Raw genomic sequence first — 16,079 nt, 5'->3', positions numbered from 1 at the left:
TAATGGAAATCATTTTATTTGAAAATGTAGAAAAAACATCCAAAAAAATATATATAATATATAATGCATCTGGATTTCAATAATTATTATTTCAATAATAAGTTTATTGATGCTTAAATAGCCATCTTGGTCAATAAGCCTTACTGAAATACAGCTACCTTGGAACGGAATGCAGCTGTTGTTTAACAATGTTCAGTAAGAGTTTAATTCAGGAAATGAATCAGTGTACCACAGCCAATTAAAACTGGAGTGGGAAATTTTAGATAATCATATTTATTTGCCCTAATTGGAATTTGGCAAGTACACTACCATTAACCCTATTCTTGCAAAAAGAATCATTGATTTCTTCAGGGCCCGCATGTTCAGGTTCTCAGTTTCAATTAATGGAAAGCACCAGAATGTTCCTTAACATCACACAGAGAAACTGGTTCATGACTGACATGGGAGACTGCAACCTTCTAAATCAGGGGTGGGCAAACTTTTTTGCCTGAGGACCACATTGGGGTTCTGAAACTGGATGGAGGCCCAAGTAGGGAAGGCTGTGCCTCCCCAAACAGCTTGGCCCCCGCCCCCTATCTGCCCCCTCCCATTTCCCGCCCCCTTATTGCTCCCCTCAAAACCCCCAACCCATACAGCCCCTCCCCTGCTCCTTGTCCCCTGACCGCTTCCTCCTGGGACCCCACCCCCTATCCAACCCCTCCACCCCCCCGCCCCGTACCATGCTGCTCAGAGCACCAGGACTGGCAGCCCTGCCGTCCATAGAATCATAGAATCATAGAATATCAGGGTTGGAAGGGACCCCTGAAGGTCATCTAGTCCAACCCCCTGCTCGAAGCAGGACCAATTCCCAGTTAAATCATCCCAGCCAGGGCTTTGTCAAGCCTGACCTTAAAAACTTCCAAGGAAGGAGATTCCACCACCTCCCTAGGCAACGCATTCCAGTGTTTCACCACCCTCTTAGTGAAAAAGTTTTTCCTAATATCCAATCTAAACCTCCCCCACTGCAACTTGAGGCCATTACTCCTCGTTCTGTCATCTGCTACCATTGAGAACAGTCTAGAGCCATCCTCTTTGGAACCCCCTTTCAGGTAGTTGAAAGAAGCTATCAAATCCCCCCTCATTCTTCTCTTCTGCAGGCTAAACAATCCCAGCTCCCTCAGCCTCTCCTCATAAGTCATGTGTTCTAGACCCCTAATCATTTTTGTTGCCCTTCGCTGGACTCTCTCCAATTTATCCACATCCTTCTTGTAGTGTGGGGCCCAAAACTGGACACAGTACTCCAGATGAGGCCTCACCAATGTCGAATAGAGGGGGACGATCACGTCCCTCGATCTGCTCGCTATGCCCCTACTTATACATCCCAAAATGCCATTGGCCTTCTTGGCAACAAGGGCACACTGCTGACTCATATCCAGCTTCTCGTCCACTGTCACCCCTAGGTCCTTTTCCGCAGAACTGCTGCCTAGCCATTCGGTCCCTAGTCTGTAGCGGTGCATTGGATTCTTCCGTCCTAAGTGCAGGACCCTGCACTTATCCTTATTGAACCTCATCAGATTTCTTTTGGCCCAATCCTCCAATTTGTCTAGGTCCTTCTGTATCCTATCCCTCCCCTCCAGCGTATCTACCACTCCTCCCAGTTTAGTATCGTCCGCAAATTTGCTGAGAGTGCAATCCACACCATCCTCCAGATCATTTATGAAGATATTGAACAAAACCGGCCCCAGGACAGACCCCTGGGGCACTCCACTTGACACCGGCTGCCAACTAGACATGGAGCCATTGATCCATGTCCAGCCAGAGCCAGCCACGCTGCTTGCAGCCCCGCCACCCAGAGCGCTGGTGGCACGGTAAGCTGAGGCTATGGGGCAGGAGGCACAGCAGGGGAGGGGCCAGGAGCTCGCCTCCCCAGCCGGGAGCTCAAGGGCCAGGCAGGACGGTCCTGCGGGCCGTAGTTTGCCCACCTCTGCTCTAAATCATTAGCCTCCTTGCATGCAGCCCCAAGGTTCTCTTTCGTTATGGTCTCCCATCCAAATACTAACCAGGTCCAAACCTGTTTACCCTCTCAGATCACATCCTGAGCCAGTGTCCGTGACAGAAGACAGAAATTATTAGAAACATGGCATAACTGACTAATTCTTTTATTGACAGATATTGTAACAGCCTAGATTTCTTCTACACAGAAAACATATGGAGGAGAGGAAAACACATATCTGATAACACGATCATGAAAAGAACAGCAACAAAATTATTATTTGTCTAATCAGTGAGTGCATTGCTAGCTGGATTCTATCAGCAGCAATTTTATTTGAAAGATGCAGTTTCACCACAATAGTTAAATGTCATCACATCCATTATATTAGTCTTGAAACATTGTCCAGAATAAAAGAAAAAGTTGTCTCCTAGGGGAAAAAGAAAAACAAAAATTAATATCCGGTGATGGCTAAGGATGTTATCACAGTCATCCATTCATTACCGTCCTGAATAATTCTCCTGCAAAGAACACTCCAAACCATTTCCCATTCAATCCAAACCATACAAGGTCTATGCCATCTAATAAAAGCCCGCAATGCATGAGCATGATGTGGGAATGAGTGGATTATTAATTTGTGAGTAAGAGCATTAAAATTCCACGTGCCCTACAGTTAATTCTTTTGTATGAAAATGAGTTACTATAATCAGAAAAAATACTCCTTTGATGCAAACAGAATTTTAATATACTGAAGCATGATCCAAAGTTCATTGAAGTTGATGAAAACATTATTTCCATGGGCTTTGGTTCAGTTTCAGGACCACTAGGACATTACTACTTGGATATCTATTCGTCTATCTTAGATATTTACATTGCCCGTATTGGCATATCTGTGTGACTGTGATGTCAGCAATCAACAGAGAATGGTTTATCCCTCCATGCCCTGACATTTCTTCTATTTTTTTCCATTTTATTTTTCAGTACTGATTACAGTCATCTTTAAAATCTTGCTAACTATAAGTAGCAAAGATTCAACTCAAAAGAAAATAATGGGCCAGATTCAATATTGGGTTGGTTCAATTTCAGTTCAATACGGCTGCCCTGAAATCAGTGCAATCACACCAGTGCAAAATGGGAGTAACAAAGTGGGTAATAGGGCCCAGTAACTCTGAAAAAGAATCATTATTCGTTTAGTACCAGTCTTAAAGTCACGCTGGGTTTCTACGTTATAAAAAACTGACAACTACTGAGTATTCCAATAAATAGTAAAAAAAAAAAAAAAAAAAACATCAAAAAATCCACTACTGAATAGGGAGACTATGAGATTTTCCAAGCAATACCGTGGCATCTCAACATACTTTGCTGAAAATCAAAAAGGAGATACTTCTGCCATAAGATTGTCCTCTGAACCATCTAGGTCCGCACAAATCCAGGTGAAGTTCACCCTTGTGGAGAGAGCCAGCACGAGTTCCACACATCTCTTAAGTCTGACTTAAATTATTAAAAAGGTCTGAAATGGAATTTAAATGGCATATAAGCCTTTATCCTCAGTCCTATTTACATACATGACCTAAGCTAGCATGACCTAGCTTCATCAAAATAAAAAGACCAATTTCTTTCCCATCTACAATTAGGTCATGATTTGCAGAAGAGAAAACAAAGGCAATTATGCCACCTAATAAAAACTCAGATTTAAGCAAACAATTTCTTTAAGCAATTTGTTTCGGTGCAGCTGTGTTGCTCTAGTCTTTGTTTATCAGGGAAAAAGTAGTTTTTTACTTTAATGTGATGATTTTTCTTATTTCTCCAAACTTCAAACATGAGTCAGTCTTTATCATTTATTGGAGCAATATTCAGCACAAAGAAGGAAAAGCCAGTGGTGGAAAAATGAATGCGTTAGCAATTTCCACAGACAGCTCCATTTCCCCCCCGCCATTCTTTCAAACAATAAAGGAAGTTTATCACAATAATTTGGCCATACAAGTGCTATGAAATAAGCAATATCCTAACATGACACGATTTCATATTATTTTTACAGAGCTTAAATACTTTAAATTTCTATGAAAATTTCCTTTATCCTTAATCAAAATGACCCTGCTCGCCACTGAAGTGGAATGAGGCATTTAGTGCTCTCAAATACATTCTTCCTCAGATTTTTAGCATTCTGTTTTATAGAGAAAGATTTCGAGGCTATCAAACCTCATTTAAGAGTCCAATTAATTGGAAGGCAGTTGCAATGCTTGAGAGCAGACAAAATTGATTTGGGTGATATATTACAAGATGAGGGAATAGAGTGGAGAGTGGACAAGTTACATGCAGCTCTAACAGCCTCTAAACCTGCTCTGTAAGGAGATTGCAAGGATGGTGAGGGAATAAAGAAATCCTTGCATTTCTCCATCACTTTGGGCAGTGGAAAGAAAGATATGTGAGTATTCATTTAAAATTTTAGATGAGAGCCTGAGCTGCAAAATTCTTTTCTGTATTTTGAACCCCATAAAATCCAGGTGTGGTGGGATCTGGACTTTGGGTTCAGCCCCTTATAGAGATTGCCTGCAAAATTCAGATCCAGAACTGGGTTCAGATCCTGATGCCTTCCTGAAACACCCCAGGTTGCTTCTGGCTCATTTCCACTTAGGAAAGTGACACACTTGCCATGTTTCATATTGTAAATACCCTGGGTGGTTTTGCGGCATGAAATGTTAGTTAAATCTGTACTCACGAGCTTCGCGAGCAACATAGGTTGGAATTCCTCTGCACATAGCTTCAACAGACTTCCCATACAGGGCCAAGTCACTGACTCTGGTTTCTGAGACGGTGAATCGCAGTTCCACTGGGGGAGGCCCTCGAGGCCTTCTAAATATTCAGTAAGCAAACCCAGAATAACAGCATTTAATAAAATCATGATCCTCTTTGTGAAATTCCTAAGAGTGCACAGCTTGTGACAATGTGGGTACAGCCTAACATATCAGGAGCAAGCTGAGAGTCAACTCCATTGCTCAACTCTCCCGTAGGGCACAAGTGGAGAAACTAAGAAGGGCTAGGGGCTGAAGACCCCAAAAGTGCCCTGGAAAGAGTCACTGGAACAGTGAAATGCTGCCAATATTTCCACTGCCATCTAAAAACCTTTTTCTTTCATCACTACTCATGCAAACTAGGGGTCCAGTTCACCATTAACCCACACCCTGGGCAGTCACTTTCACCAGTGGACTGCTAAGAGGTGCAAAATGAGTATAAAACACTACCAGATCCGTTTAGTAGCATTTTACACCCGCTTTGTTCTGTTGTAAATGACGGCAGAAGGTGCAAGGCAACAAAGAATGAGGCTATAAGGCTCCAGAATAAAGGCTTGAAGTAAACCATGCATGGCGAGAAACGTGCCTTTTGCTACAGCAGCCTTTGCCTCTTTCTACCATTTTAAGATGATGCATTTTCACAAGCAAACTCCCTAGCCCCACCCCCACCAATCATCCCACCTTTCCCCTCCTTCTTACCATCTTTTCTTTAATCAGCTGGGGAAGCTCTACAACATCAGGCATAACTTTTTCGTTAATTTTAGCAATGATGCAGGCTTTCTTTGAAAGTATCCTGGTTGCAATGAAACCCTGCAAAATAAAATTACAGAGAGAGTGGCATTTTGTTTCAAAGCAGCTCCACTCTTTGGTCACAAATGAAATAAGCAATGGAACTTGGGGCTCAAAAAATAGATGAACTAGTATTGAGAAATGTGTAGTGTAGAGACTTGCTATAGTGCAAGCAAATGGTGTTTCTGAATTTTATTTGTTAAGGGATAGTATCATGATGACGGGGGCATTTTTATCATGGATGAAGCAAATGAGCATTTCAGTGCTGCTATATGATTGGTCCGCTCTGCTGTTTCAGGCATGTGAATGGATGCTCAATTGATAATGCTGATGCAGCACATAGTACACCAGAAGTAGTAAAAAGGTTACCCAGGACATTTTCAAAGCCCCAGAAGGATTTAGGAGTAAAAGTTCCATTGGCACTCCCAGGCACTTTTGAAAATCTTTTCCTCATATGCTTGATTCTTTTGCCATGGAAGATCTGGATTCAGATTTAGATTGCAAGAGAAGTGTATGTTTGAAAGTTTGCACCTAACTGGTCTTGCTCATACTTTCCTTGGCTTCAGTGAGAACTACTCTACCAGTTTTGAATTTTAATGTAAACTAAAATAATTCTTTTTTCAAGCCTGTTTCTTCTCTCCCTTATACAGGCATAAATCAAAAATAGTTCCTATGACATCAGTGTAACACAGGTGGTGAGAAGCAAATCAGGCTCATTGGAGTCTTATTTACACGGCGTAACTCCATTGTTTTCAGTGCAGTTACTTACTAGTGACTGATGCCCCAATCCACTGGAGCAGAATGCACAGAGCTATTGGCTCAAGGAGTCTCCAAAAATGCATGTTTACCACTTACATTGCCGTAGTCCCAGACGGAGTTCCATGAGTTCCAGCCGTTGTTTGAGTCAATGTTGGCCACGTGCTTATCGTTGTTGATGCTCACAGTCTGGTGGGAGTTTCTGCCATTGTTTCCCTGATTGTTTTCATTCACATTCTGTTTTTGTGGGTTTTTTTTTTTAAGACAAGCATTTATGTGTTTAGATTTCTAAAGCTCAGTTCTATAAATCCATTTCCATAACCAATGCTATGGAAAATCATTGGCCTTAAAATCACATTAAAGGGCTATAACAGAGAGACTTTGGGAAGTGGCTGGGATGCTTCTAAAACTATCTGAGCCAAAGCATAAAGGTTCTTAGACTCATGGACTCATAGACTGTAAGGCCAGAAGGGGCCATCATGATCCTCTAGTCTGACCTCCTGCAGATCACAAGCAACAGAACCTCACCCACCCACTCCAGTAATAGACCCATAACCTCTAGTAACTGAAGTCCTCAAATCTTGATTTAAAGACTTCAAGTTACAAAGAATTTACCATTTACTCTAGTTCAAACCAGCAAGTGACCCATGCCTCATGTTGCAGAGGAAAGCACCTCCCCCCCCCCGCCAGGGTCTCTGCCAATCTGACCTGGAGAAAAATTCCTCCACAACCCCAGATATAGCAATCAGTTAGACCCTGAGCATATGAGCAAGACCCACCAGTCAAATACTTGGGAAAGAATTATCTGTAGTAACTCAGAGCTAATTTGTAAACACAGGGGTCATACCCTATGATTGCAGAATTGCAAATACAGTATGAATGGGGAGGGGAAAAGTGATCTGGGAAACTACAGGCCCATTACTTTGTCTTCAATTGTGTGCCAGGTGTGAGGACAAATTTTGAAAGAGAAAGCAGTTAAGGACATAGAGTTAAATGGTAATTGGGATAAAATACAGCATGGTATTGGAAAAGGTAGATCATACTAGACCAACCTTATCTCTTTCTTTGAGAAGATACCCAATTTTCTAGTTAAGGAAATGCAGTAGATCTAATCTGCTTGGACTTCAGTATAGCATTTGATTGATACAGTTCCACATGGGAAATTATTAGTTAAATTGGAGAAGATGGGGATTAAAAGAAGAATCAAATGGTGGGTAAGAAACTGGTTAAAGGGGAGACTACAGTAGGTCATGCTGAAAGGTGAACTGTCAGGCAGGAGGGAGGTTACTAGTGGAGTTCCTCAAGGATCAGTCTTGGGATCAATCTTATTTAATATTTTAATGAATGACATTGGCATAAAAAGCGGGAGTGTGCTAATAAAATGTGCAGATGACACAAAGCTGGGAGGTATTGCCAATATGGAGGAGGACCAGAATATCATGCAAGAAGATTTGGGTGACCTTGAAAATTGGAGTAATAGAAATGGGATGAAATTTAATAGAGCAAAGTGCAAAGTCATGCATTTAGGGATTAACTACAAAAATGTTTGCTATAAGCTGGGGACACATCAGTTGGAAGTAACAGAGGAAAAGAAAGACCTGGGTGTATGATCAATCACAGGGTGACTGAACTAGCAATGTAACGTAGCTGTGAAAAAGGCCAATGCAATCCTGGGCTGCATCAGGTGAGGTATTTCCAGTAGAGATAAGGAATTACCATTATACAAGTCACTGGTGAGACCTCATCTGGAGTACTGTGTGTAGTTTTGGTCTCCCATGTTTAAGAAAGATTAATTCAAACTGGAACAGGTGCAGAGAAGGGCTACAAGCATGATCAGAGGAATGGAGAACCTACCTTACAATCGGAGACTTATGGATCTTGGCTTGTTTAGTCTAACCAAACAAAGGCTGAGGGGAATATGATTATGCTATAAATACATTAGAGGGATAAATACCAGGAAGGGAGAGGAGTCATTTAAGTTAAGAGCCAATGTTGACACAAGAACAAATAGAAATAAGTTGGCCATCAACATTTTAGGCTTGAAATTAGAAAAAGGTTTCTAACCATCAGAGGAGTGAAGTTCTGAAACGGTCTTCCAAGACTAGTAGTGGGGACAAAAAACCTAACTCATTTCAAGAGTGATCTTGATAAATTTATGGAGGGGATGATATGATAAGCTTGCCTACAATAGCAATCTAACAGATTTCATGAAAAACAAAATGCATTTCCCATCCAGCTCTCGCCATCATTAATCTGCAAACAGACATTAGTTGATATCATTGTACTGTGTTTCTGTGATCAAATCCTCAATGCTATCATTATCCCACCACGCCACACAATGATTTCATAATATTTATACTAGTATCAAAATATAATTTGATGTTTCCTAAACTGCCAATAATTGAGTTTTCCCCCTCAGTAAGTAAACAAACTAAATATTTTCTTTAGCATGCAAGCACAATCTTGTGCTATGTCAGTTTAATGCACTAAGGAAATCTTAGATTCCTTTTCAGAAATTTATTTTTCAGATATGAAAACTCATACAGCCCAAAAGAAACATTTTGATAAGAGTTGATCATTATACTTACATCATTAGCAAAAATTGGAGCTAGGAAGACTCTGAGCAGAGCAGCAATCACAATCTGAAATTAACATTGGAAGCATAACAATGTAAGTGCTTGCCTTGATAAAACATGTTCTAAAAGTTCTTTGTTGTCTAAGAATAGGCTTAGGCATATGCTTAAATTTAAGCACATACTTAAGTGCTTTGCTGGACTGGATCCTAACCTGTAATCTATTGGAAGATTATTCAAACATGCTGAAATAATTGTATGGGTAAATCTGTTACCATTTCTGATGCAAATTCCTATTAGCCTGGGCAGGATGCTTTGCCTATGTGAGAAGAGCAACATTTGGCTCATAGTATTTGTGACAGATTTGGCAATTTCCAGCAATATCCTTGAAAAACCTTGCTGAATTAAGTTCAAGTATATTTGGAGTCCATTGTATCAAATGGAAAGGTTATGTATTATTGTGGGTCTGGATAGTCAAAGGACTATATTGAACAATATGGCAAACAAGAAGGGTCTTTTGGGTCAGCAGATGTGAAGGGTATTTCCTTATAAATATCTAGCTGGAGGTGAATGCAAATTCCCCACCCTCAGTTATGCAAAAACCCAGCCTTTTGAAGCTCCACCCTGAGCCTTTGTCTGCTGATCACCTGAGGCCAAGATCAAAGGGCCAAGCTGTCTAAAGGAAAAACTGAAGTATTCATGGTTGTTCTGGTTCTAAGCTAAGGCTGCTATGAATTTGTAACCACAGAAGAAGGTGGGGTTTGAAGGACTGACTCCTGTCAGAGCCTTTGATGGAGTTGGGGGGTGAGCTCTGGTAAACTTGTTAACAGGCATGTAGGTTATTTCATTGTTTTTAATATGTTTTCTCGATAACACTTTCACGTTAAGAATAAATATACTTGCTGTGTGTTGACTTGTTAGTGCAGGCAATCAGAGCCATTCATAGCCTTCAAAGAGAAAGCAAAGCATAGACACTGGCCTTTTTGGATAGTTTGACTTGCTGCGAATATCACAGTGTAATCAGGGAACTGTGCAGCCTGGAAAAACTCTGGTCAGGAGGGAGAGAGATGTAGGTCTCTGCCCAAGGGAGGTGACAGCTGACCAGCTGAGAGCATAGAGTGGTTGTCCTTGCTGGACCATGGAAAGGGAATATATGTGCAGTTGCCCTGAACTGTGAGAGTATTAAAAACCTACAAAAAAAGTATATTTAAAATAGTGGAATGTCCAGGATGTGGGAGACAAGCTGAAAAACTCTTGGATAGGAGGTGAACCCTTTGGATGGAATATTTCATTCCTTAAAAGAGAGTTGATTTTTCTCCTAATGTTTTTATTTTGAATATTGACCAGAGCAATAACATTACATTATATGTGTATTCATAAAGAGTTAGGTCATGTGCTGAGAACAGTGCAGAGATACATAACCACCCCTCTCCACTCCCTTTAGGGTGATGCATGCCCCGAGGGATCTTGGTAGCATCTCTGTGCTTCTCCAAGTGCATTTCTGGTGAGCTTTTATGTCTCCTTAACCCCTTCCCCGTGTGGATCACAGAGGGCAAGGGAATTCTCCTTAATTCCTTCCCCATATTGAATAGTCAAACTGAACCAAAATTCAGACTGACTATGCTTTGCTGGAAGTGATTGCATATTTATAGAGGACATAATTTAGGAGTTCACATCAGAGATTGATTTTCAAGTTGAGACAGACACAACATAAACAAACCCTGAAACTAGTATATTAGTAGCACTTCTTTGTTTCAGTCCGAAGAAAATGTTAACAATTGAGTTATATACCCCTGAATACAGAAATAAATAATGGAAGGGCTGACACAGTCTTATTTAGTGCAGAAAACAATAATGCTAAATGCTTTCGTTATTCTGTTCTAAATGCACGCATAATTATTACAATGATTCAGAGGCTAAATATTATTCAAACTTCCCTGAATTATTTAGTCAAAGTCAGAGCCAATATATAGTGTTGTAAGATTTAATAATTTTTACATTATGTCATTTCAAGACATAATTATTGTCTTAGAGACAAATTTTGAAGTTTTTCCTCAGATGTTGACTCCCACTGACTTCCGTAAGAATTTCTCATGAGTAAAGGCTGAACCTGGCTCAGTAACTTCTTAGAATTAATTCCTCAACAAACTAGGATGAATTTAAATACAGTTTTGCTTTCCAGTCATATATCCAGATTCTTACATTTCATGATTCTATGGGTCAGATTCTCCCCTCACTTCTGTGATCATACACCAGTGTTGTAACCCCCTCGAATTTCATGGAATCACTTCTGATTTACACCTAGGTATTGTAAATGAGGATTGGCTACTCTGTAGACAATAAAACATGCATTTAAGTCTGGGTTAAAAATTCTCTCCTATTTCCATTAAAATTCTAGAGATTAATGCATAGATGGGTTCATTTCCTTATGGAGTGAAATCTCTGCTGAAAGTAAAATTTCTAAAACTTTTAATGAAATTAGCAGTAGTTCTGCGTGTGTATGGTCACACCCCAACCCTGTGCAACATTCCTGTTGTATAAGAAGAAAGTAGTAAATGTACTCAAAGTGAACCTCATTTTGATGGCAGAGGAGATTCAAGATCTGCTGGGCTAAATGAAACAAACCCTTCAATTTTTTATACACCAGTTTCCAAAGTTAGATACGGGAAGGTTAAATACTGAAATAAACTTATTTTATTGGCATGTATCCATTTATTTATGACATTGCACACTGTTTCCTTATGTAATTGCTCTAACAAGCAATTTGGCACCAAACTGATAGTGTCAATCTCATGTAGCAGATAAGAGACCATTTGTAATGTTAAATTCAATATATTTTATCATAACTTTCTGTTATGCAGAAGTTACACATGGTACATTTCCTTTAACAATGCTTAATTAAACCTAGATGATTAATCCAGAAAGTCAAACAAGATTCCCAGTGACAAATTTTGCCCGTATGTCAAAGGCCTCACCCCAGATATCTTATATCCATAATTCACAATATTGATAAAGTATACCAGATTGCCAGCCTCAAGCATTCAAAAATTAGTCAGACCCCACAAAATTATGAGATGCTCCAGGAATAGTTGAAATTAAAGATAAATTTTTCACTAAAACACTCTCTAAAAAATTATCATTTTCCAACCAGCTCTACTTCACACCCACTTTACATTGCCAGAGTGATATCAAGAGGCCTTTGTGAAACTAAGAATTCAAGTAACTGGGTCAGATCTTCCCGTGGTGCAAATCTTTTTGCTTCCTTAACCTTAATGCAGTTATGACAATTTAAAGCAGCCAATTGTATTTAGAAGCATCAGGCCTGATTCTCATTTACACTAAGGCTACTTTGAACCATTATGACCATGTAAAGGGATAGTGCAACATTATCTGTTGTCTTGCATCCTGAGTTGTCATTTACACTTGTGCTAAGTGAAGACAGAGGAGGTGTAAAATTCTACATTTAGCACAAGGTATAAAGTAGAGACCACTCAGGCCAATAGACTGCGGAGTTGAATGATCTACAGTTCTTCTAATCTATCTGAGTTGCAGATGGCAAATGGAGCAGCATATGTGTGCCATCAATGGAATCCAAAACACACAGAACAGTACATTGTTCATGTAATCAAATCCTCTCTTTTTTTCTGGACCATTAATAAATTGGGTAGTGGTCATGAGAAAGGGATCAAGGAAACTGAACTACGTAATGCCATTTAGCTACTCTCTGTGGTATCATTAGCAACAACTTGGAAAGTTCCTTAGTCCAAGAGTCCAATAACCAAAGCCATTTTGGCCATCACAGATAGTGTGTCACACTTGGAAGTCTGAATCTACAAATCCCCCATCAGCTTTTCACTGTTTATATAGTCTGTTTGGCAAACTTGTATGGCTGGAGTTATTGATTGTAAGAAAAAATTATGGAAACTAATTAGAATGGTAGAAATCAGAGAAGGAAAAGATCCAACTGTACAAGATCCCATTCCTTGGCCAGTGCCAGATTGTTTCCTGTAATATTATCTTTAAAGCTTTTGCTCAGAACATTTTCTGTCTATATACAGACTCTTAAAGGTTATCTGACAACAGGGAAACTCATATTGTTAAGAACCAACTTTAACCAAAAGTTAATTAGATTCTATTTCTGAGGCCCAAAGACAGCCTTTATTTTATACATATATATCTGCTTTTTCATGCATCTTTCCACATCCTTTCAAGCAGGATCAGAACTAGAAATAGTGAAATTAGGACTGGACTAACCCAAGTAATTTGTTTTCTAACTACACGATTTGTAGAACCCTGAACCTGCCCCTGCTCTTGGGGAATGAAACCCCAGGACAAAGGCTCTTGTAGGCAAATGTTATCACATCATGATCCAATATCAAGATATTACCAATATGGTTTTGTATTATGTGATCAAAATGAAGCAACTAGCGCTAACTTGGAAAACTCTGATGAAACCATATTCCGTTGAAACGTGTGGTTCAGTCAAAATCAAAATGCTTTGTGAAATTGAGTCCATTTTGCCAAATTTAATTTTAAAAAATTTAAAATAAGCTCCAACAATGTTGAAACATCCCATTTCAACATTATGGGAATGAAACATTTCAATTTTTCATTTTGAAATGACTTTTCATTTAGAATTACTTTACTATTTGTATTATATATTAAAATGCAATATATATAACATAACATTGTAAAAACTTGAAATCAAAACAAAACATTTCAGTTCTGTCAAAATGAAACATTTTGAATGGCCTGAAGTGAAAACTGATTTGGAATTTTCCTTCACAGAGAATTTTGAAATCTTCTCTTTTTTTTTTTTTTTTTTCTGGTTTGGAATGAAACCAAATATAGAAATCCTTTACAAAAGGGATCTTCTGTTCACCACATGGCCATAGTAGCAATTTTCATTCAGGCCTGGCCAGTTCAGGAATCCAGAAACAGCCTGTTTTCCAGCCCTTACATAAAGTCTTGCTTAGGCAAAAACGAAAGAATGCAAAGGCTGGCATGGTACAGTTTGTTGGTTTTTGAGGTGGTGATAGGCACTTTTTCCCCCATGTCAGCTTATCTCTTCTGGGTGGAACAAATATTTATCAAAACCACCTGAAGACATCATGATTCAACAGGGGAGTTTTTCGTATCAATATTTTTTTCCATCTTAATTTGTTCGACTTGATTTCCTATGTGGTGTTAGCCTTATGCATTGAAATTTGCTGGATGACTAAAAATCAGTCTTGAACTGAAATTGCACAAATTTTCCCTTGGTTGTATTTTCAAGACCCCTTTGTTTAAGTTATCTACAGTGGATGCTGGAGCTAAAACAATGGGCCACATTCTCCTTTTGGTTATACCAGTGTAACTCAAGAGTAACTATTAAAACTATTTAATAGTATTGCACTGGTGTAAATAAGGGCAGACTTGGACCTATGAAAATAACAAAGACTGACAATTCCTCGCAGCAAAAAATTACAAGCACTTACAGTGCATTTTCTTTCATCCCAGCACCTGAATCCAGCTCCCTTCCTTCCTCCCGTATTCTCTATGCAGATGTCACCAGTTTGAACTTGAGTGAACCAGCTGAGAAAAAGTGGCTCATCTGGGGGATGTGGAAGAGAAAAGCTTGCAACCCCCTGACTTAGACCAAAAGCAGCCAAGGCAAGAAGCCAGCTTTGGGACCTGTGAATATTCAGCTGAAAGATCAGGTTCACGGAGGGATACTCAGACCTGCAGTGATCAGTTTGTATAAAACCTCATTCTGCGTGAGAGTTGACATTAGTGAAAGCTGGGCTCATGAAATTGAACAGTTTATGGCCCCTTACTGTCTAGTTGGTTACCTAGCTTTAGTTTACAGGTCAAATATTCACCTATTCACTCAGAGGATTATAGCATAGCCTCCACTCAGTGAAGACATGTGTGTTTCTACGCAGCTGCTGAGAGGTATGTACATACACTGAAAAGAGAATATATTCCCCCAAGCAGTCATGCTATTCCTGCCTAGAAGGACACCCATACTCACCTTTGAATTAAAGTGCAGAGGTAGTTTGAAAAGTGATGCTGTGACAGTGACATGGATGAGTTCCCCACTGGTTCTTGGGATAAGATTGTGACACAAATCAATTAATTAGAAATTAATTTTTATTTTCTGATCCCAAGTCATGTGACAGGGATCAAAAGGATACACCCTGGTCACATGGCAGAGGTCAGTCTTCAGTGGTTATAATTCTCCCTCATTGACTACTATTCTGCCTACCACTGTGCTCAGCTATAAGAACATCAGAGATATACTTGGGTGAAACAGTTTGTGTTGCCCCCTGCTGATGGCTCATACATAGAAAGTAAAATATGAAAATTACTACTGCTAATTTAAACTGTCATTTAAACTTTTAGTTCAAGTGGTAGAAGGCCAATGTGCTTCTGGTGCCTGAGTTCTATCATCAGTGTTCTGTGTTTGCATGGTTTAGCTGGCCACTGCCTGTCATGAGCATTTTTTATGTGCCCATCACCTCATATCGAGGCACCATTGGACAACAGATGACAAGGGCAGCTTTTGATTTAAGGGCAACATCTATTCCATGCTCATCAGTTTGGTATCTGATCACAGACACTTGACGTATTGTCTATAGCTATGGATTTGTGACAAATCCATATAATTAATTATTATTGGAAAGCAGTGTGAAGTAAGACTAAGTATGTACCTTTCCTCTTACCATTGCAACCTTTTTTGAAGAGATGGATTTGCACAGAACCCTTTTGTCTCTTTATCACATGACTAAGGTTGCAGAAATTTGTTCCAGATTTGCAGTTTAGTTTTAGCAAAACGTATATGCATGAGGGAGAGAGAGATTGCAAATAATATACAGATCAGAAAATGTAAGCATACAGTACAGTGGTTTTTTAAAGTATCATTTAATTTCATTGCACTGCATTAACAGAGAAAACGAAACCTTCAAAATGAATAACATACAAGGGGCGAAGGATAAGCATAATCCACTGTGAAAGACTGCAACATCAGTGCCCATGCTCCATACTGCTATATCAGATGACAAAATGGGATTATATTTTTTTTTCAATGAGACAATGGCTTTTTCACTCAAGTGAAACTTGACTTCAGTTGTTTTGATAGTTCAGCTGGTCCATTGATCACTTTGGAGTGGCTTCTGAGATGTCCCTTACCTGGCTTTATGGCTTTCAAACATCATTTAA

General features: G+C 39.5%; 1 protein-coding gene across 1 annotated transcript; it reads right to left on the bottom strand.

The window, feature by feature from the left end:
* Positions 1-2,301: 2,301 nt before the first annotated feature.
* On the bottom strand, positions 2,302-16,072 carry LOC144257574 (gastrokine-1-like). Its single transcript, XM_077805557.1, has 6 exons — positions 16,050-16,072; positions 14,893-14,965; positions 6,406-6,543; positions 5,448-5,571; positions 4,689-4,820; positions 2,302-2,399 (listed from the first exon to the last, which is right to left on the bottom strand). The coding sequence occupies exons 1-6, from the start codon at positions 16,070-16,072 to the stop codon at positions 2,302-2,304; spliced, it is 588 nt and encodes a 195-aa protein (XP_077661683.1).
* Between the last annotated feature and the right edge of the window lie 7 nt (positions 16,073-16,079).

This window comes from Eretmochelys imbricata, chromosome 26, assembly GCF_965152235.1.
Source record: "Eretmochelys imbricata isolate rEreImb1 chromosome 26, rEreImb1.hap1, whole genome shotgun sequence".
NCBI classification, from domain to species: Eukaryota; Metazoa; Chordata; order Testudines; family Cheloniidae; genus Eretmochelys; species Eretmochelys imbricata.
Note: the sequence above shows the minus strand (reverse complement) of the source record. Positions and strands in the feature narration are given on the sequence as shown.

Coding starts and splice junctions, on each gene's coding strand:
- LOC144257574 (XM_077805557.1), bottom strand. CDS start 16,072: ATGTTTGAAAGCCATAAAGCCAG. Junction 5,572..6,405: donor CCGTCTGGGACTACGGCAAT/GTAAGTGGTAAA, acceptor TTTATTTTGCAG/GGTTTCATTGCAACCAGGAT. Junction 4,821..5,447: donor AAAGATGGTAAGAAGGAGGG/GAAAGGTGGGAT, acceptor GAATATTTAGAA/GGCCTCGAGGGCCTCCCCCA.